This window comes from Ostrea edulis, chromosome 7, assembly GCF_947568905.1.
Source record: "Ostrea edulis chromosome 7, xbOstEdul1.1, whole genome shotgun sequence".
In the NCBI taxonomy this organism is placed as follows: Eukaryota; Metazoa; Mollusca; class Bivalvia; order Ostreida; family Ostreidae; genus Ostrea; species Ostrea edulis.
Genome location: NC_079170.1, coordinates 7,190,395 through 7,214,870, shown reverse-complemented (window position 1 = coordinate 7,214,870; position 24,476 = coordinate 7,190,395). Strand labels below are relative to the sequence as shown.

The 24,476-nt window shown below is 33.8% G+C and overlaps 1 protein-coding gene and 1 long non-coding RNA gene across 4 annotated transcripts in view; one reads left to right on the top strand and one right to left on the bottom strand.

The window, feature by feature from the left end:
• Positions 1-20,347, bottom strand: part of LOC125654308 (TBC1 domain family member 30-like) — a 50,554-nt gene extending 30,207 nt beyond the window's left edge. For 2 of the 3 annotated variants that reach the window (XM_048884210.2, XM_056143158.1), the window contains exons 1-2: positions 20,104-20,347; positions 14,865-15,029 (exon numbers count right to left, since the gene is read on the bottom strand). In XM_048884210.2, the coding sequence (XP_048740167.2) occupies positions 14,865-15,029; positions 20,104-20,347 (409 nt within the window). Of the gene's footprint in view, positions 1-13,929; positions 13,946-14,864; positions 15,030-20,103 lie in introns of those variants that run through there. The other variant, XM_056143161.1, reaches the window with a different exon arrangement.
• The window catches only part of LOC130047763 (uncharacterized), a 23,566-nt gene extending 3,077 nt beyond the window's left edge, over positions 1-20,489 (top strand). The window contains exons 2-3 of the long non-coding RNA XR_008796571.1: positions 14,850-15,023; positions 20,117-20,489. This is a non-coding gene — a long non-coding RNA (uncharacterized LOC130047763). The remainder of the gene's footprint in view (positions 1-14,849; positions 15,024-20,116) is intronic.
• Positions 20,490-24,476: the final 3,987 nt, after the last annotated feature.

Genomic DNA, 24,476 nt, shown 5'->3' with positions numbered 1-24,476 from the left:
ATAGATACCTGTATAGATAGATACCTGTATAGATAGATACCTGTATGTATAGATAGATACCTGTATGTATAGATACCTGTATAGATAGATACCTGTATGTATAGATAGATATCTGTATGTATAGATAGATACCTGTATGTATGTATAGATACCTGTATGTATAGATAGATACCTGTATGTATAGATAGATACCTGTATGTATAGATAGATACCTGTATGTATAGATAGATACCTGTATGTATAGATAGATATCTGTATGTATAGATAGATATCTGTATGTATAGATAGATACCTGTATGTATAGATAGATATCTGTATGTATAGATAGATACCTGTATGTATAGATAGATACCTGTATAGATAGATACCTGTATGTATAGATAGATACCTGTATGTATAGATAGATATCTGTATGTATAGATAGATACCTGTATGTATAAATAGATACCTGTATGTATAGATAGATACCTGTATAGATAGATACCTGTATAGATAGATACCTGTATGTATAGATAGATACCTGTATAGATAGATACCTGTATGTATAGATAGATACCTGTATAGATAGATACCTGTATAGATAGATAGATACCTGTATAGATAGATACCTGTATGTATAGATAGATACCTGTATGTATAGATAGATACCTGTATAGATAGATACCTGTATAGATAGATACCTGTATGTATAGATAGATACCTGTATGTATAGATAGATACCTGTATAGATAGATACCTGTATGTATAGATAGATACCTGTGTGTATAGATATCTGTATGTATAGATAGATACCTGTATAGATAGATACCTGTATAGATAGATACCTGTATGTATAGATAGATATCTGTATGTATAGATAGATACCTGTATAGATAGATATCTGTATGTATAGATAGATACCTGTATAGATAGATACCTGTATGTATAGATAGATACCTGTATGTATAGATAGATACCTGTATGTATAGATAGATACCTGTATAGATAGATACCTGTATGTATAGATAGATACCTGTATAGATAGATACCTGTATGTATAGATAGATACCTGTATGTATAGATAGATACCTGTATAGATAGATATCTGTATGTATAGATAGATATCTGTATGTATAGATAGATACCTGTATGTATAGATAGATACCTGTATAGATAGATACCTGTATGTATAGATAGATACCTGTATAGATAGATACCTGTATGTATAGATAGATATCTGTATGTATAGATAGATACCTGTATGTATAGATAGATACCTGTATGTATAGATAGATACCTGTATGTATAGATAGATACCTGTATGTATAGATAGATACCTGTATGTATAGATACCTGTATAGATAGATACCTGTATAGATAGATACCTGTATAGATAGATACCTGTATGTATAGATACCTGTATGTATAGATAGATACCTGTATAGATAGATACCTGTATAGATAGATACCTGTATGTATAGATAGATATCTGTATGTATAGATAGATATCTGTATGTATAGATAGATACCTGTATGTATAGATAGATACCTGTATAGATAGATACCTGTATAGATAGATAGATACCTGTATGTATAGATAGATACCTGTATAGATAGATAGATACCTGTATGTATAGATAGATACCTGTATGTATAGATAGATACCTGTATGTATAGATAGATACCTGTATAGATAGATACCTGTATGTATAGATAGATACCTGTATAGATAGATACCTGTATAGATAGATACCTGTATGTATAGATAGATACCTGTATAGATAGATACCTGTATAGATAGATACCTGTATAGATAGATACCTGTATGTATAGATAGATACCTGTATGTATAGATAGATATCTGTATAGATAGATACCTGTATGTATAGATAGATACCTGTATGTATAGATAGATACCTGTATGTATAGATAGATACCTGTATAGATAGATACCTGTATAGATAGATACCTGTATGTATAGATAGATACCTGTATGTATAGATAGATACCTGTATGTATAGATAGATACCTGTATAGATAGATACCTGTATGTATAGATAGATACCTGTATAGATAGATACCTTTATAGATAGATACCTGTATGTATAGATAGATACCTGTATAGATAGATACCTGTATGTATAGATAGATACCTGTATGTATAGATAGATACCTGTATAGATAGATACCTGTATGTATAGATAGATATATACCTGTATGTATAGATAGATACCTGTATGTATAGATAGATACCTGTATAGATAGATACCTGTATGTATAGATAGATACCTGTATGTATAGATAGATACCTGTATGTATAGATAGATACCTGTATGTATAGATAGATACCTGTATGTATAGATAGATACCTGTATGTATAGATAGATACCTGTATAGATAGTTACCTGTATGTATAGATAGATACCTGTATAGATAGATAGATACCTGTATAGATAGATACCTGTATAGATAGATACCTGTATGTATAGATAGATACCTGTATAGATAGATAGATACCTGTATAGATAGATACCTGTATAGATAGATATCTGTATGTATAGATAGATACCTGTATGTATAGATAGATATCTGTATGTATAGATAGATACCTGTATAGATAGATACCTGTATGTATAGATAGATACCTGTATGTATAGATAGATACCTGTATAGATAGATACCTGTATGTATAGATAGATACCTGTATAGATAGATACCTGTATAGATAGATACCTGTATAGATAGATACCTGTATGTATAGATAGATACCTGTATGTATAGATAGATACCTGTATGTATAGATAGATACCTGTATGTATAGATAGATACCTGTATAGATAGATACCTGTATAGATAGATACCTGTATGTATAGATAGATACCTGTATAGATAGATACCTGTATGTATAGATAGATACCTGTATAGATAGATACCTGTATGTATAGATACCTGTATGTATAGATAGATACCTGTATGTATAGATAGATACCTGTATGTATAGATAGATACCTGTATAGATAGATACCTGTATGTATAGATAGATATCTGTATGTATAGATAGATACCTGTATGTATAGATAGATACCTGTATGTATAGATAGATACCTGTATGTATAGATAGATACCTGTATGTATAGATAGATATCTGTATGTATAGATAGATACCTGTATAGATAGATACCTGTATGTATAGATAGATACCTGTATGTATAGATACCTGTATAGATAGATACCTGTATAGATAGATACCTGTATGTATAGATAGATACCTGTATGTATAGATAGATACCTGTATAGATAGATACCTGTATAGATAGATACCTGTATGTATAGATAGATACCTGTATAGATAGATACCTGTATGTATAGATAGATACCTGTATAGATAGATACCTGTATAGATAGATACCTGTATGTATAGATAGATACCTGTATGTATAGATAGATACCTGTATGTATAGATAGATACCTGTATAGATAGATACCTGTATGTATAGATAGATACCTGTATAGATAGATACCTGTATGTATAGATAGATACCTGTATGTATAGATAGATACCTGTATAGATAGATACCTGTATAGATAGATACCTGTATGTATAGATAGATACCTGTATAGATAGATACCTGTATGTATAGATAGATACCTGTATAGATAGATACCTGTATGTATAGATAGATACCTGTATGTATAGATAGATACCTGTATAGATAGATACCTGTATAGATAGATAGATACCTGTATAGATAGATACCTGTATGTATAGATAGATACCTGTATGTATAGATAGATACCTGTATAGATAGATACCTGTATAGATAGATACCTGTATGTATAGATAGATACCTGTATGTATAGATAGATACCTGTATGTATAGATAGATACCTGTATGTATAGATAGATACCTGTATGTATAGATAGATACCTGTATGTATAGATAGATACCTGTATAGATAGATACCTGTATGTATAGATAGATACCTGTATGTATAGATAGATATCTGTATGTATAGATAGATACCTGTATGTATAGATAGATATCTGTATGTATAGATAGATACCTGTATGTATAGATAGATACCTGTATGTATAGATAGATACCTGTATGTATAGATAGATACCTGTATAGATAGATACCTGTATGTATAGATAGATACCTGTATGTATAGATAGATACCTGTATGTATAGATAGATACCTGTATGTATAGATAGATACCTGTATGTATAGATAGATACCTGTATAGATAGATACCTGTATGTATAGATAGATACCTGTATAGATAGATACCTGTATGTATAGATAGATACCTGTATGTATAGATAGATACCTGTATGTATAGATAGATACCTGTATAGATAGATACCTGTATAGATAGATACCTGTATGTATAGATAGATACCTGTATAGATAGATACCTGTATGTATAGATAGATACCTGTATAGATAGTTACCTGTATAGATAGATACCTGTATAGATAGATATATACCTGTATAGATAGATATATACCTGTATAGATAGATACCTGTATAGATAGATATATACCTGTATAGATAGATATATACCTGTATAGATATATTAATTTCATGTTGATATCTGCAGATTCAAACGGTTAAAATTAAACAAATGCTTGGCTTGGCGATCACTTAGAATATGACGTCTATTACAAGGAAAGGTTTTTCATGTAAATAATTTACTAAAACCCTAGGCTTGCACGTTTTACGTAATGATTCACCCGCCCAAATTGACAGTACGTTTTCTCTTTTCGAACGACCCAAATAAACTTCATGGAAACGACTATAAATTGGCTTTTCCATATATAACAGTATAGTATTTACAGGAATGGAGAACGGACATTCAAAAAAATCTTTTACCATAAAATAATTACATTAAGGAAGCAATCTAAATCTGAATTCAGTGAGGCTTTCCATTAGCGGTCCGTTTCAGACAACACCACTGACAAATTCGTAAAACCGGCGTTCATTCATGCTACCTAAATTGCCATTCGGCGACACTGGCAAAAACGTTATTACCGGGTAAATGGAAAGCAGTTTTAAAACGATCTTAGCCGTGGTTGTCCGGCCTTGGCGGAGATTTGCTGTCTCCGATTGCTGAAAATCAATTCCGGACCTTGTGATGCATCCTCACGATCATAAAATGGTGGATTTTTCACACAAAATCTAAATTGCAACTTTATACGTTTCCTCTTTGCGAACAAACCATCAATCTGTGACAAGACTGGGTAGCCCAATCCGCAAAATTCTGAATTCAGATCCAGATTGATTTGCTTCCAAAATGTAATAATCTACTGAGTTATTCAAATCAGATTTTGTATCCATTTTCGGGTCAGGATATACGTGCCCCCCCCCCCCCCCCCCCTATTTTCTTTCTACATGTACATGTGAAGTTGTCTATATTGAATTTGGCTGATAATAATTCCGTATTTTTTTAACCTATTCACATTTTTTTATTATTATCTACAATTCATCAAATCGATTTTTATGAGAAAATTTGGGTTGTCAATATAGTTTGCCGTTTCATTTAAGTCGCATTCAAAACCTTTTCATTTATCTTGGGATGTCGTCAGCTATTGCGTCACACATTTGTTCTTATTGTTCCACGCCTACCGTGACATGGGACCGCCATTTTTGGACCGAGTTTACGTGGAGAATTTACATAATACGGACTTTTTATGAACAAAGTTCTCCAACTTAATTATAGCAAGTGTGTGATGAAATCAAAATGAACCACAGCTTCAGTGAAATTGATTAAATGATATCCCGGACATCTTGAATATTGACAAAACACAACATCTTCCTCGGGTGCTTTAACGAATTTTGTCTCAGTACGCCCGACTTAAAAACCAATAACCGCGATGTTCGGAATATCATTTCAATCAACCTCACCAACGCTGTGGTTCATTTCAATTTCATCACCCGCCTGTGTTAACATGAAGTCCTCTTCAGTCGATCAAAAAGTCCATATTCATCGTCGGAACTTGCATGTCGACATGTCTTAACTCTGCAAGATTCGGGGAACTTGTTCGATGTGTTGATGGGGCAAGAAAGCGAGCAAAAGTATCGTGGCCACCTGACAATGATTCGATATTTCATTAGGATAGTAAAAATCACGAAATGGACCACAGTAGTTCACATGATAAACATTCTATATTTTAGTTTAATTGGTCATGATGTAATTGCTTTCGGTGAATCTGAATTTATTTGCAAGAAGGGCGGGCACTCGTCCCCGTTCTTCGTCCAAATACGGTACTACCAAGTAAATTAAGATAAACCAAAATAAATATATATGCCCATCCGTTTAATTCAGCGGGTGAACGTGTGAGGCTGCCGATAGCGAGTTCGAATCGCAGGGGTTTAAATTTCTTTTTCCCCGGTTACTTTCTGCTACAACTGCATGTTCCCCTTGGGTTATTACTAAATACAGTCAATTTTGGAAGTTTTCAATTCTAAAATGATATTAAGAAATTAATATCAGTTTTGAAAGTACATAAAGGCATGAAATGCAACACCTCGCGCAAGCATACTTTTCATGAAGCGTGTTAGTATTAGTTTGGCGGATTAATCTCCGGGAATAAGAACATTCTGAGTGATGCGGTGGCGTGGTTTCATCAGAGACAGATATGTTATATTTGTCTCTGGTTTCATGCATGGTCTTGTTTGGAAACACTGTAGGGGTGGTCTTGTTTGGGAACACTGTAGGGGTGGTCTTGTTTGGGAACACTGTAGGGTGGTGTTGTTTGGGAACACTAGGGGTGGTCTTGTTTGGGAACACTGTAGGGATGGCTTCAATAGAGCTCTGTAGAGGGAACCCGTGATTGTAGTTTCATTCCATATCCTGTTTAAGAACATGGTGGGCGTGGTTTTACCTGGTAACGTGTCTGTCTGACAAAATGTAGTTCCACTAGAAAGTTACTGGTTTAATAGCATATCCTGACTGTGGAGTGCGAGGTGAAGATAACGAACAGTGATCAATCTCATAACTCCTATAAAGGTGAAGATAACGAACAGTGATCAATCTCATAACTCATATAAAGGTGAAGATAACGAACAGTGATCAATCTCATAACTCCTATAAAGGTGAAGATAACGAACAGTGGTCAATCTCATAACTCCTATAAAGGTGAAGATAACGAACAGTGATCAATCTCATAACTCCTATAAAGGTGAATATAACAAATAGTGATCAATGTCATAACTCGATCCTATAAAGGTGAAGATAACGAACAGTGATCAATCTCATTATTCCCATAAAGGTGAAGATAACGAACAGTGATCAATCTCATAACTCCTATAAAGGTGAAGATAACGAACAGTGATCAATCTCATAACTCCTATAAAGGTGAAGATAACGAACAGTGGTCAATCTCATAACTCCTATAAAGGTGAAGATAACGAATAGTGGTCAATCTCATAACTCCTATAAAGGTGAAGATAACGAATAGTGGTCAATCTCATAACTCCTATAAAGGTGAAGATAATGAACAGTGATCAATCTCATAACTCCTATAAAGGTGAAGATAACTAACAGATATTCTGCTTCAGATGAGTGTGTGTAGGAACAATAGGTTTGAGCTCACCTGATATCCGGCGTGGGAACCTCTTGTATATGAAGGTTGTGAGTGTAGGGGTGGTTTAGGTGTGGTGTAGGGGACACCAGGTATAGCTTCAGGTGCAATGAATAACTGACAAAGCTTAATCATAACTGCACAGTTTAAAGCAATCCATGACCTACCAATGTACTGAATTTTGAACATACAAATATAGGTGCACGTTCTCATTTTGCCAATCCAAAAACCAAGAACCACATGAAACAGTATGATATCATGATACACATGCTTATCAGCAGTATCATTACCGGTACTGAATAATATCTCATCAGCAGTCTCCTCCGTGGTGTATACATTGACCAGTGGGGCCATATTTCAGGTTTAATGTCAAAACCAATAGTTTCCAGGAGAGAAAATATTTCCTTTAAAGAATGCAAAATCAATTAGGAAACAAAGACATGAACCCCGGCTGCCTTAATGGAAATTCTTAGACTTGAAAATCATGTTCATTCCCAATCCCATGAAACTGTAGCTGGGTAATAAATCCAATTATGAAGGAAATCGGAGCACAGGAGATGAAGATTTGTGATGTTTATCAACATGCTGAATTAAATCCTTTTAATAACCTTTTTTTTTTTCTTTTCTTTTTAGCAGTCCTAGAAATTTCCGACAAAAAATAATAACAAATTCATGTCTGAAAGATAAGCGTCTAAAGAATGCATTTCCCAATAATTAAAGACGCTCCTCGGGGTGCTGATTATTGATTAAATACACAATGAATCCCTGTCATATTCTGGAGCCTGGTGCAACGATTAATGTCTCTAACCTATAAAAGGTAGTGTAGCAATTTTTTCCAAGTACATATGTACTTCACTGCAGAAACCCAGAAAAGAAGCTCAGGTGGTGTATATATGCCATTAACCGTTACTCAACAAATACCTGAATGTTAATGAAACATATCAACATATTGTAGATTACTTTTTATTTATTTTGCGAGACCTTATTTTTGCGAGGATACAATTACTTATTTATTCATGAGATATAACTTTTGCGAATCATTATGTATAGCTTAAGTCTTCCATATTTAAGAATTTATTTGTGAATGACTAGTCTCGTGAAATTAGGCGTAAATAATATTCTCGCGAATAAAATGTGATTTACATTAATCAATGGTAACATTATACAATGAGTTTGTTTGGGTTCTTTTTACACCATTCCTGATGCATATATCATATACACACTTCACTGCAAAAAAAGCAGTTTGATTCGTTCATAATTATTTTTATATATAAGTACAAAAAAAAAAATAGCCGAGGCCAAAAATAAAAACTGATCTGTTTGATGTACTCCGACCAACCCATTAAATTTGATTCTACCCAATCTTTTTTTTTTCAGCAATTTAAATTTCATTTTTTTTTTTTTTTTTTTTTTTTTTTTTTTTGGTTGGTTTCCTTGAAAAATAGAAAATACTCTTTATTTTAAAAGAAAATATTAGAAATTTTCATGACGTTAAAAAAAAAAGAAGAAAAAACCTTACCTATACCGACCCCACCTTTAAAAATGTGGGTCGGAGTACATCAAACAAAAATATTTTTAACATGGCCTGAAATATCAAAATTGGAGAGGGGGGATTCTGTATAAAAGACAAATTCTGTACACATTGAGTATAATCAATTCACTGCATACTATTAAAGGTCATACATGTATGAAGAATTCAATATTCCTGCCACATTGTTTTAACATTTAGAGGATTTTAAAGCATTCCAACCAGTGAAAGCTTAATTGGATAAAAACTGCGCGACACACATCCTCCTCTTCAGATGTTCAGTCTTTTGTTCACCAGAGATTAGGGATTGGCCATCCATCCATCACCTTCATCAGCTAAGTTAATATACAGCACTACATGCTAGTGCATCACAACCCGTGTCTCTTCTAGCATTTATTAATTTAGGACTCGGAGGACTGGTGTATACATGTGGGCTGATTATTACATGTCTCCAATTTCACTTTACGAGGCGAATAAAAAAAAAACGAACAAGATGTCCATGGGCAACAATGCTCACCCGAGTCACCGTATTCACAGAGATGACTTTAGAGACTCATTGGTTTTAAACAATAACGATGACTTCACAGTATCAATCAATAAAGTGCTATTAGACATTATGCATTTCAAGGTGCAACATGTAATCATTTCTTACACTACTGGAAGCCATCATATTCTACAAGATTTTCATATTGATTTATAATAAAGGTTGACTTTAATAAACCTTTGGATCTCCTCTGTTTAGTACAGTCCAGTATAGGTTATATAAATCACTTCTGATCTGCACCTAAACTATGTGATGATGATTTTAGTATTACTTAACCAAATAGTAAATACTTCTCATATCATATGTATTCTTGGCACACTGATTTTGACTACGGACAACTCCGTTTTCCTAATCTGGATATAAGGCTCACAGCGGGTGTGACCCGTCGACAGGGGATGCTTACTCCTCCTAGGCACCTGATCCCACCTCTGGTGTGTCCAGGGGTCTGTGTTTGCCCAACTATCTATTTTGTATTGCTTATAGGAGTTATGAGATTGATCACAGTTTGTTATTTTCACCTTTCATGTATTTACCCGCCCTGGCCACAAAGATTATGACTAGAAAAATTCAGTCAACACTAAATGAGGATCAATCCTTCAATTTAATTTGGCAAATTGTCGCCTTATTAACACGAGGATAATGAGAAACTTTAAAAATTGTACCCCCTCCCCTGGAAACCCTGGGAAGAAACTTTGAATTTAAACACTACATTGAAAGTTTCCACATTAATCTCTTGCCTTGTTGATCTCCATTAAAATTTTCGAAGAATTTTTCCTGTATATTCCAAAGCAAAACTTAAAAGTCCTCACGGGACCCCATCCTTGCCATGGGGATCTTCATGTTAACAAACTGGAATCTACACTACACAAGGATGCTTGCATGTTGATTTGACAAATTGAACATGTGTTGTTCTCAAGAATTTCTGAAGATTTTCTATACATCTTCCTCAAAAAAACTTTAAAGGACACAGGACACCCAAAAGATTTTGGTATGATATCATATGTAAAACTGTATGCAAATGTTTCTTTATCTTTGCATTATTCACAAATCTTTACTTAAAAATTCAATGGAAAAGCCAAAAATTCAAATCCTTCAGAGACGTCTTTTCATAGGTACAACTCGAGTATTAATGACGAATTTTAATATATTGTTGTTTAATCAAATAATAGAAAATCCCACATAAACAAAACAAAATGCTGCATAATTTCATGCATACAAAGTGTTGCCTCTTTATCATGCATCTTCACTTTTAGGTAAGAAAGTTTCATGCAAGTTTTATTAATGCTTCTCTAGTTCTGGTATATTTGAATACCTCACCCTCTCATTACTGCTTCTTCTTCCCTTGGACGGAACAGAGCTTTTATATGAACAAACTTGAATCACTAAACTAACCCAAGGAGTTTTGTGGATTTAGTCTGTGGCTCTCAAAAAATGAGAAAAGGTTAACAATGGACATACAGTTGTGTGTGTATATACATATATATATATATTAATTTGTATTATTAATTTGTATGTTAAAATCCAGAAAGCGCTAGTGATTTAAATATATTTTGGAACTGTACATTTTCCTGCTTTTTTTATTGAATTATTTTGACTGTGTGATATCAACTCTTTCTATTTGGATTATATATATATATATATATATATATATATATATATATATATATATACATATATATATATATGTGTGTGTGTATGTATGTATATCTATTGAAAGTCAATGTTGATCAGAAAAGCTCATCCAAGGGGTCTGGTGAGCTAAAATATGTAATAAAGAATCCATCCTGTATGAAATTTTCAGTATGTCAATGAGATTGATGACATTTTCTGAGCACACACAATGTTTCCCCGATTACATGTTGGGAGAAAATACAACCAGTTTTCGTGTTAGATCAAATTCAAAGAATATCTGCCTGCAATGCATCAGATCTGGCCACCATTTCCTTCAATTCATCAACTCTTCAGATCTGCACATCTCACCGTGCTTCAACAGCTACCTGTTTATCACATACACAGGTGATTCTTTTGTAGTGTGTGATGTCTGTGTCGCAGTAATACCATAGCTTAGTCAGTAGAGCATTACTATGAGATTGAGATATTAAGCCCCAGCCAAACTGAACTTCAAACTTTAAAAACATATAGCAAATGTTCCTTCACTCAACATTTTTCCATCAAAATGAAATTATTTTTTTACAGATGAAATCTTAACAGGTTCTGTGTGGGTTTATCTGTTGGTGCCATCACTTCACAGGCTGTACTAGCCTGACACATACCGTAGCATATAAAATTAGCACTACATTTTGTCATTTCATTACAAGTGAAATACCCCCACTGGCACTTTCAACTACACATAATCAATCACATTATAAATTCGCATACAAGCATTCAGATATGTTTTAATTTTCGAGGTTATTATCTTGCAGCACAGTTGTAAAAGATTCAGCGTAACGCTATAACAACTTACCCGTGTCCAAGGAAAATGCTATGGACACCATATCAAGACTATTAGCCTCATACTTGCTAGGTGTAAGCTTCATTGGGATTTCTAGATTAAGGTGATTGGTCAAGGTCACAGTTGGCACTGGAATGTAGCCATGCTGAGGACACTATAGGAATAATACAACTCCAGTTCTAGGTAGAACTGTCTAGTGTAACACAGGTTAAAGAACTGCCTAGTGTAACACAGGTTACACAACTGTCTAGTGTAACACAGGTTATGTGTAGAACTGCCTAGTGTAACACAGGTTACGTGTAGAACTGTCTAGTGTAACACAGGTTACAGAACTGTCTAGTGTAACACAGGTTACAGAACTGTCTAGTGTAACACAGGTTACAGAACTGTCTAGTGTAACACAGGTTACGTGTAGAACTGTCTAGTGTAACACAGGTTACGTGTAGAACTGCTTAGTTTAACACAGGTTACAAAACTGTCTAGTGTAACACAGGTTACAGAACTGTCTAGTGTAACACAGGTTACAGAACTGTCTAGTGTAACACAGGTTACGTGTAGAACTGTCTAGTGTAACACAGGTTACGTGTAGAACTGTCTAGTGTAACACAGGTTACAGAACTGTCTAGTGTAACACAGGTTACGTGTAGAACTGCCTAGTTTAACACAGGTTACAAAACTGTCTAGTGTAACACAGGTTACAGAACTGTCTAGTGTAACACAGGTTACAGAACTGTCTAGTGTAACACAGGTTACGTGTAGAACTGTCTAGTGTAACACAGGTTACAAAACTGTCTAGTGTAACACAGGTTACAGAACTGTCTAGTGTAACACAGGTTACAGAACTGTCTAGTGTAACACAGGTTACGTGTAGAACTGTCTAGTGTAACACAGGTTACGTGTAGAACTGTCTAGTGTAACACAGGTTACGTGTAGAACTGTCTAGTGTAACACAGGTTACAAAACTGTCTAGTGTAACACAGGTTACAGAACTGTCTAGTGTAACACAGGTTACGTGTGCTGCAGAGATACATGTAACAGGTAGGGGTAGAAAGATCCCAACTGATTACTAGGTCAAAGGGTCATAAGTCAATGTCAGTGATTAAAATGCGAGAATGTTGGGGACATCATAAGATGAATGCCATGCAGGAGTTAATAAGGTACGGAAAGAAAGATCTATTTTAATTTCAAGGTCATATGTCCGGGGTCAAAATGTTATAATTCAAAGTCACAAATATTCACTGACTCTGACAGTATTGTTTACTGTAGTTTTTCTTCTCATAACTGCATTGTAACAAAGATAACAGGAAAAGGAAATAAAGCTGGAAAATAAAATAAAACTGCCAATGCATTTCTCTTCAAAAGGTCATAGGTCAAGGTCATAATCAATTGCAGCGAATGTTATATATTAATTTAGTTAAAATACAAAAGAATATAATTTGATTTTTCAATTTCATACTTACTGCAAACATTGTAGGTGGAGGGAATACCTATTGATATCTATGTCAAAGTTCACGGAATGTTATTAAAAGATTATGTTTGAGTGTGGTACTCGTTGTTGCAAGGGGATGACCTGCTCAGTAATGCCCTTGTAATGTTGTCTGATATGTTGATGAAGTATATGGGCATCACTCAGAGATGATCTGGTGTCTTAATACCAATCAAATGTGAGAAAAATTTGCTAGATTAAGGTGTACTTCAATCTCTTAAAGATTTGTCTATGCAAAACAGTCTTCATGCTAACATATGAAATGTAAACTGTAGATTCCTATATATGAGGAATTTATTATCAAGCAATTTCACAAGAGGCATGTACCACTCACAAAATAGAATTACTCACTTTTAAATTTCTGTTGCTAAAATACACATGATACATGTAAGAACTCTTGATTAACAGACGGATTGCGGATTCATATTCATGCGGTCTGATGTATACGAGTCATTTCACCATATTAAGTACTCACGTAAAATAAGGAATCTAAAGTATGTAGGCCCACTTACAAAATATTTAATTCAATGCAAAACCTTTTACCATTGATGATTTATTGTTAGAAGTAAAAGAGATGAAAATGGTAGTAAATGTACCCCCCCCCCACCCACCCCCCTTTATCTTCTTTTTATTGTCTGTTCCATAAAGCATCGGTCCATGGTAAATAGATCATGATTGATTATTGTATTAAACACCTTGTCATATATCAAAGTCTCAACTTACACCAAATTTATTGCTAAACATGATAAAGGTGACATGTTTGTGTTTTAATGGTGTTACTCTGGTGTCATGACAGTAAAGTTTTATTTACACATATGACAAATACAACATCGTATCTTGCTGGACCTTAGTAATCATTGCAGTATATGGGAATGATAATGGAAGTCCTTAAATCCAACCCGATAAAATATCTCTGTATTCAGCACAGACAATATCAGCGAACCCGTGTCAGTACAGTGAGGCTTGTGGAATCGGCACAGGCTCAGTACCATAAAAATTCTTCAGATAAGACAGTATCCGGAAAACAAAATATTTTCATTATAAGAGTTCAAAGTTTGGTACCGAGATATGTATACATTATAAGCAATATTTCGGCCTGCACAGCATCTGAATCCGACAGTTTTTACTGTATGATCAGCTTACAGACAGTACAATGTAATTTGTACAGCCCAGTGAGGTCACCTGTTTTCCTATTTCTAACTTTAAGGAAATGCACAGTATTATCACACTTCTGATATTTAAATTCTCACGACTGATATTTTTTTCTACAGATTCCCAACACTTACTTCTTTTCTGTGAAGAAGCTTGCAGTATGGCTGTCACTAGGTCAGAATTGTGCTGGAGCTTGGCGATTCTCCGATCTCGTCTCTTCAGTTGACGGACAAGGCGGGACGACACAAAGTTGATCCGATGTTGTAGTTCTTCGACTGTCTTCTTCAGCTGAGGTATACCTACAGAATGTTGGAAACAATGCTCAATATTCCTTACTCTCCAAAAACCTGAACATAAATATGAATTAATACTGAAATGGGTCGAGGTCATGCAATGTCAAATGTTTACAACTTACAATGCGATTAACCTTTAATGTAGTGTCAGTTTTAGCTGTAACAGGGCAGATCCAGAAAATTTCAATGGGGGGGGAGGGGGTTTGGATCCAACCTTAGATGATATTGATTCCCTTCATGGGAGAGCTGGATTGCAGCCCTACCATATGGTTAAGATTAATCAACTGTGAGTAAACCTTTTCAGCAGAGGAATAGGAATGGCATAACTACTCTCCCATCACAATCTTTAGATCCACCTCTGAAGGAATAGGAATGGCATAACTACTCTCCCATCACAATCTTTAGATCCACCCCTGAAGGAATAGGAATGGCATAGCTACTCTCCCATCACAATCTTTAGATCCACCCCTGAATGCTTTTACAATACCCAGTGAACAGTTTAAAGGCAATATACTCTAGCATTATATTTTGGTATATTTTTTATTCCATTAAAGGGCAACTAGCTGTGAAAATAATGACAACTTTTTTTCTCTCAAAATCTCTTAATGCCATGGGAATATATATTAATAACTATAATAAAAACATTTATTTTGTACAAAAACAATATAAGAGAAACCTAACAAAACCTGGCTAGATAATCACTTTCACTGTAAAGAAATATATATAAAGAAAGAATTAATATCTTGTGAGACAATAATTATTTAATCACCAATACTACATATCCAATATACCTGCTGTGAGGTTAAGAAGTGTTTGAAATAAATACTGGTGTTGTTACTGAAATATATAAAATAAAGTAAATTTCATTGAATTCAATTTTTGGTGACAAAATGACAGCTATAACGCCCCTTTGAATACACTGCTGAACGAGTTCTACTCTAAGAAAGACAACCCCTGATCATGCAGCCCTCATTAAATGTGTATTGATCGCAGTAATTACGGATCCTGGTTCTCTCATGTAAACAGATACTTTTCAATCAAATTTACTCAACAACTGCAGAATGACTGCGCCTGATACAGCCTGCGTGATTTTCTAAAACGCAACATCAGCATAGTGACTCCTTTTTATTCATTGATAAGTTATATTTATTGTTAATCGTAATAACATTATGGATTACATTGCTAGGGCCGAGTTTTCATACTGACATAATCTACTTTGCTCCTGGTAAACAAAATAGAACACCACATATTTACATACGATTGATAAACTGGCCAATCAAATCCTGTATAGCCTCAGGTATTTACATTAGCTGCCATAATGCTCCAACAGGTGTTACAAGGGTTTATGAAGTTTTATAAGGTCGTGCCATATAAAAAAAATTGTCAACAGAAATCAATATTTCTCCATCCAATTGACAAACAAATGCAATGAATTACAGCCTTTTTTGTGTTTAGTTTCCTCCTTTGGTTAAACCGTAATCTTTCTTTTATTTCAAAAATTCCCCCCCCCCACCACCACCACCATTAACACACATGTTGATTTAATCAAACTTTGATGTTAATTCAACATGTGCATCATATTGACTTAGCGTTTGATGTGGAGCCATTTTATAAATCTAATTAGGACATTTTATAGCTAGTCCATAAAACACCTTAAATGAAAAAATTCTAGCCATGAATGCTTTATATTTTTATTGCACGACATGAAATACTGGTTAAACTGCGAGACCACACATTTCACATAAACATGATAAAAGAAACAACACTTTGAATATATCTTTGCTTGGACCTATAAAACTTAGTTTTTTTTTTTTTTTTTTTTTTTTTTTTTTGGTATGTTGCATGTTGTACATGATTCAATGAATTAAATTTCTGTGTTGTTATGTAGATTCAGTGGAGGAAGTTGATAAAGTTTATAGGAAGTCAATATAGCTTGATAAAAGAGCATCACCACACTGTTAGAATAACATTACTGTGGCAAAACACCCAATATCAGGTTACTGGGTTTCTTTTGTATGGTGCATGAACCACGAAGTGAAATGTGCAGGTATATATCTTAATATTTAGATAGAGTATCATGCTCCATTAATTAACCAATTACGTAACCCTAAACTATGAGATATTCTAAATAAAATTATGACACTTTTCATTAATAAAAATGAAGGGAAAAATTCCAATAAAATCTTATTAATTTGTAGATAAATCTAGCCAAATTAAAACATGGGTACAAGTTAGATGGTACGTACCCTGCCTTCAGGAGATGGCAGTGTATATTAAATTATGTCTAATCTGATCACAACAGACCTCCCATTGAAAGAGAATACATGCTCCAAGCAAGCATTTGTAAATCATAATCCCAAACCAATCTCCGTACTCTGATGCTTGTTTTCAATCTCAGTGTTTTTAAAACTTTAAAGGATCCCGTACACAAGAATAGATGCTTACATACTGTAGTATATGACAAACAATTAAATCGCCAATGGGAATTATCGTTCCCTATTCAGTACTGTATCATTTTCTCACTTTAACCCGCTGTACATGACAATGCGAAGCATCATTTGTATCATTACCTATATTAAAGTCTCGATGGTCTAATTGAAGGTCATCATAATGTCACATCTCTTATCATCACATGGAAACCAGCACCAGACTGACCCAGTCAGCATAGAATAGTTACAAAAGTTGAGAGTGTAGCGTACTGATTTTAGTGGGATTTCAATCTTTAATGTTTTTAGCAGGGAATCAAGAGCGCTAATTTATAGTTTCAATAGAATATGAAAATTTTTTTTGATCCGTTATCACACATAGAAGAAGCATTACATCGTGATGATGCCAGAATTTACTCTGATTGTGCCAAATTTTAAACACGCTAGAAAAATAAATACGCATTCGGTACCGGAATTCTGCAACTGATTCCTACATTGCTGGGTGTGTTTTTTCAAAGCTATTTATAACTATTTGTAATTGCATTGCATACTGCCACACTTAAACTGACTCCATACTTAGACTCTCATCGAAAATTTTTTGAAAGTTTTCGAAATATAAGACTAAGGATAAAATCAAAATTCAAGATGGCCTTGACCTTTGACTTTAAAATTGATAGGAAGTTTCAAAGTTTGAATTAATACGAAGTTTCAAGAAGTGATCTTTCAATGTTTGAATTAAAACATGTATGTACTGTTGGAAAACTAACCACCCTAAGGGATTGAATCAACGAATTACTAAAATAATCTTGTGCATAAAGTAACAGAGATTAACATAACAGAAACAAACATGTAATGCAAATTAAATTTAAAAAAACATTATCTAAGTCAACTTCCTTCATATGTGAATTAAATTAAAAAAAACATTATCTAAGTCAACTTCCTTCATATGTGAATTAAATTAAAAAAACATTATCTAAGTCAACTTCCTTCATATGTGAATTAAATTAAAAAAAACATTATCTAAGTCAACTTCCTTCATATGTGAATTAAATTAAAAAAAACATTATCTAAGTCAGCTTCCTTCATATGTGAATTAAATTAAAAAAAAACATTATCTAAGTCAGCTTCCTTCATATGTGAATTAAATTAAAAAAAACATTATCTAAGTCAGCTTCCTTCATATGTGAATTAAATTAAAAAAAAACATTATCTAAGTCAGCTTCCTTCATATGTGAATTAAATTAAAAAAAACATTATCTAAGTCAGCTTCCTTCATATGTGAATTAAATTAAAAAAAACATTATCTAAGTCAACTTCCTTCATATGTGAATTAAATTTAAAAAAAAAATAAAAACATTTGAAAAGTTGACTTTCTTCAGTACTGAAATAAGGAGTGTGTGATAAAAAGGCATCCAAAATATTTAAATGTAGTTTGTACATTGCTCAAGATTCTTATATACCACTGTTGCAGATTTGATGCCAATTAAGCATGAAAAGCAATATTGTAGGAAGCTTAAGCTTAAGACAATTATTTTCCACAGGTCTAACAAAAAACAAATGGGGTTTTTTCCCTGTTCAATACATGTATAGCTATGCAAAATAGGGTCAGTAGGTAATAATATTTGTTTGTTTTGAATTTTTCTTAATCAGCATGATCAGTATTTGAATAGTTCATGAAGTCCAATCACTGTGTAATGTCCTTTCATTGCCATATACAGGTAAGGTACTGTGTATTGTCCTTTGTTATTATATATAAGAGATGTACTATGTATCTGATCAAAAATTGTCACACAGTGGTACAACAATTTTGCTAATGTATGTTTGTTGATTTTTACCAACAGAAACTTTATGGTCGGTGAAAAATAATGGGGTCGGTCGAGGAACAGCAAACAGATTTTTTATTTGGCCTAATTAAGCACTTAGAGAAATAATACGACATACTGTTATTGAAAATGTTTAAAATCTTATCGATCTCCAGGAGTTCAATGAGAGGCCATCTGATGTGACAGGCAATTTAATTTTATGAACAAGTCAGGAAGTGTTAAAATAGGAGGAAATGAACAGTAAACACGAGAAATGAACTAACGTAAATATTCTTATCTCCATGAGAATAAGTAAATGCAATGCTCCAATAATTATACATCATAAATACATTCCTTTTTGTCCAAACAAAGAAAATCCAAACATAAAACTGAGATTGCCGAAGGACGAGGAGTGAAAATCAATGAAATTAAACTCCTAACATAAAACCATGCTGCATATTTTTTTTTAAAAATAAAGGTATCTTGTTATTTTCAAATTCAGGGAGTCAAATATAGACAGAAACTGAGTAGTCACGAGAAATGGAAGGAAATTATAAAAAATATAAAATTTTCAAATATAAATTATATAATTTAATCTAAATTTTCAACCAATGATGTTTCAACTGAGAGAATAAGAATCTTTGAATAGATTATTCTAACACTTCCCAGACAGAGAGAGGGGGGAGGGAAAGAGAAAGAGAGAGCAGAGGGAGGGAGGGAGAGAGAGATGGAGGGAGAGAGAGGGGGGAGAGAGAGGGGTGGAGAGTTATAAGAGTTTAAGCCTGTCACAGTATAATTTTCTTCACTAATGCGTTTATTGATAAGAATTATAAAGAATTCAAAGAAGTGTACTTTGTGTTTGTAGAACAGAGGGGAGGATCCGTGAGGCGTGTTTAGTGTCATTCTCCAGCTGAAAAGAGTTCCTCCTCCAGTGGTACACTTCCGACGTGCTGGAACACTCGGTGAAGGTGTCGCTTTCAAAACTGTCATGTCGCCCATCGTACCAACGATCATAAATCTCACACAGAAGATCATCAACAATGGACGTCTTACGGTCGTGGTGCGGAAAATCGGTCACGAAGCTGAGTGATGACATTTCACAGAGCTGTCAAAGACCTTACCCACATTCTGAAAAAAAAATATTGATATAATTTTTTTTAAATGTATTCTAGTTTTAGACGTTTTTAACACACTTAACTGTAGTGAGTAAAAATAAATAAAATCCACAATTAGACATTTCCAATACTTTGCCAAAACACAAGTAGTACCGTAATATACTGTATACACTCGCCTATAGTAGTACCATAACATACTGTATATACTCGCTTATAGTAGTACCGTAATATACTGTATACACTCGCCTATAGTAGTACCATAACATACTGTATATACTCGCCTATAGTAGTACCGTAATATACTGTATACACTCGCCTATAGTAGTACCGTAATATACTGTATACACTCGCCTATAGTAGTACCATAACATACTGTATATACTCGCCTATAGTAGTACCGTAATATACTGTATACACTCGCCTATAGTAGTACCATAACATACTGTATATACTCGCCTATAGTAGTACCGTAACATACTGTATATACTCGCCTATAGTAGTACCGTAATATACTGTATATACTCGCTTATAGTAGTACCGTAATATACTGTATACACTCGCCTATAGTAGTACCGTAACATACTGTATACACTCGCCTATAGTAGTACCGTAATATACTGTATACACTCGCCTATAGTAGTACCGTAACATACTGTATACACTCGCCTATAGTAGTACCGTAACATACTGTATACACTCGCCTATAGTAGTACCGTAATATACTGTATATACTCGCCTATAGTAGTACCGTAATATACTGTATACACTCGCCTATAGTAGTACCGTAATATACTGTATACACTCGCCTGTAGTAGTACTGTAACATACTGTATACACTCGCCTATAGTAGTACCGTAATATACTGTAGTATACACTCGCCTATAGTAGTACCGTAATATACTGTATACACTCGCCTATAAGCCGGTTGTTTAATTTTTACGTTATTTCGGAGGCAGGTGTTTTTAAGGTCTTGATTTCAAGGGCCTGGGCCTTTCCATTTGGGAAAAATAGCGACATTTGCTTGAAATTGGGGAAAATGTTCCATACAAACAAATAGTGGGAAAAAACAATCCAGAGTGCTTTAAGGCATAACTGGGCTTCTTCTATCTTTCAATTTGGTCAAAGCTTAACTCACTCAAATAAACAGAGGCCAAAAAATTAGGTTTACTTAACAATTTTGAAGCAATTTTGAAGCAAAAATTGTAATCTGTGGGCCTGTGAAGAAGATTTATGAACAATTAGGCTACCCTGCTTGATTAGATTAGTTTTCATTGTTTGGTAATTTCAAAGAAAAATTGGGGAAAATACCCGCTCTTTAGCATTGGGAATGGGGCCTTATTTCGACCCCCTAAAGACCCTAAAAAAAATCCCTGGGAGGAAATTGCCATTGACCCATTTATATATCGATCTAACTTTTTTCAAAAATCGGTTGATAATTTCAAATCAATGCTCTAATGTTTTTACCTGTGTTTCAAATAATATTTAAAAATTTGATAAATGTGCCAATATTAGATATTTTTTCTTCATAAATCAATAAATTTCATATCAATAGTATTATGTATTTATCTGTGTTCCAATAATATTTTGGGATATGACATCGATATCTCATTTTTTATTCTCAACAAATTAAACAGTTACTATTTTGTTCATTTCGTCCACTAGGCTATACATTACGCCATCCAGAAAAATACTAAAATCTTCTTAGCTAGGACAATCCTATTGTCCTATAAGTCAGACATATAGTTTTGGACCAACATGTAACTCCAAAAACTTCGACTTATAGGCAGTGCTCCCACTAGACCAGAATTCCCTTTCGCCACTTTTTCGGGGAGCGGCGCAGCACAAATAATCACATGCTTTACAATTATTTCCATCATATTATATATTATTTTATTCATTACACTTACTAGTATTTTAGCATTTTGAATCAGTTACGTTACTTAATCATATCCAGCTACCATACCTAAACACTTCTTTCTGAAATAATAGGAAGTTGATTTGTTTGATAAATTCTATTATGGAAATCAAAATTCAGATAATAAATCATATAAATATAAACTTCATGATGCTACACCCCTCAGTGAAAACTGTGTACATTGCCCGAAATGCAGATGTCACAAAACATCAAGCCCAATTTAGAGTTGTATCTCAACCATTCCCTATTAAATTTCCATTTTTGTATGGAAGATTTTGCAATTTGGACAGAATCAGATGTTTGAGCAGGTGGGGTTGACTGTAAAGCCAAACATAGTTATTTTTTTAATTTTAGACTGACTAGGGTCAGAAGCTACAAGTTTAGTGTCAAAATAGAATGGGGTACTTATAGTCTTATTAGATTAGCATTTTTATACTGTTGCGCACCGAACCTCAAAGAAAATTATTTATTAAAATTGCTATGTCTATATCAATGGTGACCGACCGCATTGTTTATGAAATATTCGAACTATAATCAAACACATCAAAATCTTGTAATCAATGAGTTTGGCCGCAAAAACAAACAATCGATGTATTCATATATACATTATACACAATAATACAGCCAATTTAATTACCGGTCGGTTCTCTGGTTAAGAATTGACATTAATGTGGAGATGATAACACGATAATGAATAAGACTTTAAATGTTAAACAATTGACCACAGCAGGGTAAACAGCTGTCCGATGAACTTTATTACATAATCACTGACTTTTCTGCAGCCATATATTACCTGAGGCTGTGACCAGCTCTGTGTGCACTGGAGCGACGCGAGATTTCCAGTCGCACGCGTTGACTGAATAAACAGATTTTGACTGCATAAACAAACAGGCGATAATGCGTTACTGACAAAGGATTTAATTTATTGCAAAAAGGGATTTTCGCCACTTTCAATTTTTTTTCGCCATTTTTGAAAAAAATTCGCCATTGGCGAAAATGGCGAAGCCCAGCTCGAGCACTGCTTATAGGCGAGTATATATGGTATTATAGCAAGCAGTATATATGGTATTATAGCAAGCAAAGCTCGCATCACGACGAGTTCGCTTCAATGATTACACATGATTTGCTCTTCATCAGCTGAAAAAAGATGAGTATTATCCATAATGCTTCTGGAAAAATGTCGCCGTCACCGCGGTATACGTCGTTGACAATTCGTAATTAAAATAATTAGATTGTTTAGAAAGTACCATAAATGTTTTTAAATTCCAGACAAGCTTTCTCATAGCTTCAAATGTTTTGTTGTGGTTAATTGCTTGAGTTGAAAGAAAAACAGCCGCAGCTAATGCTGACGTCACAATGCACTGTTTGTAAACATCAACTTCTTTATATTTCCCGCGTTAAACGAATTGCCTCAAGTTGTGTTGTAAGATGTTATGGGGTCTTTACTCGTCTCAACGGTCACACCGTAAACATATTATATTTTTATAGAAGTATATGAATATGTATTTATTTGTACTCAACACAATTTTAACCATCAATGTATCCAGGAGGTAATATTGTTGGGCAGGAGCATATTACCATTTCACTAATAACAAGTTAAATTTTAGCCTTTGTAACACAAAATAAATGCCTGAACAGCTTCAATTCAACATTAACCACCTAGGGGATATTGTATACAATTTCAAAGACTTGAAACACAAGACTGTAACATCATTTAAAAGACATACATGATGAACAAATAATAAGTTCTTGATAATCGATGAGTATTAGCGTTCAATATCATCACTGCAACAATGTAAGAGACAAAGTTTTTAATCTTGTAAGTAGAGAGTGATTGAAAAACTACTACAGATAAAATGACAGCAAAATCCACTCACAATAAAAAAGTCTTCTTGATTAAAAATCCTACATTCAATGCCACGAAAATTGTTGTTCTACTTCATTCCCCTGTACAGTTTCCCTTGTTAAGAAAAAATTAGGACACTTTGATATGCACGGACACAATTTTCTTTTAATAATACTACACTCCTTTTTTTTTAATTGTCTCAGAACCCATGCTGAAAATTCTTCATCATTTCAATACAGCACATTTTTTGAATCTCCTGTGAATTAAAAAAAATAATAATAACAACCCAGAAATCCATGAAACGTTAGTCATCATCCGATGCAATATGGATGTCACACAACTGCATTTA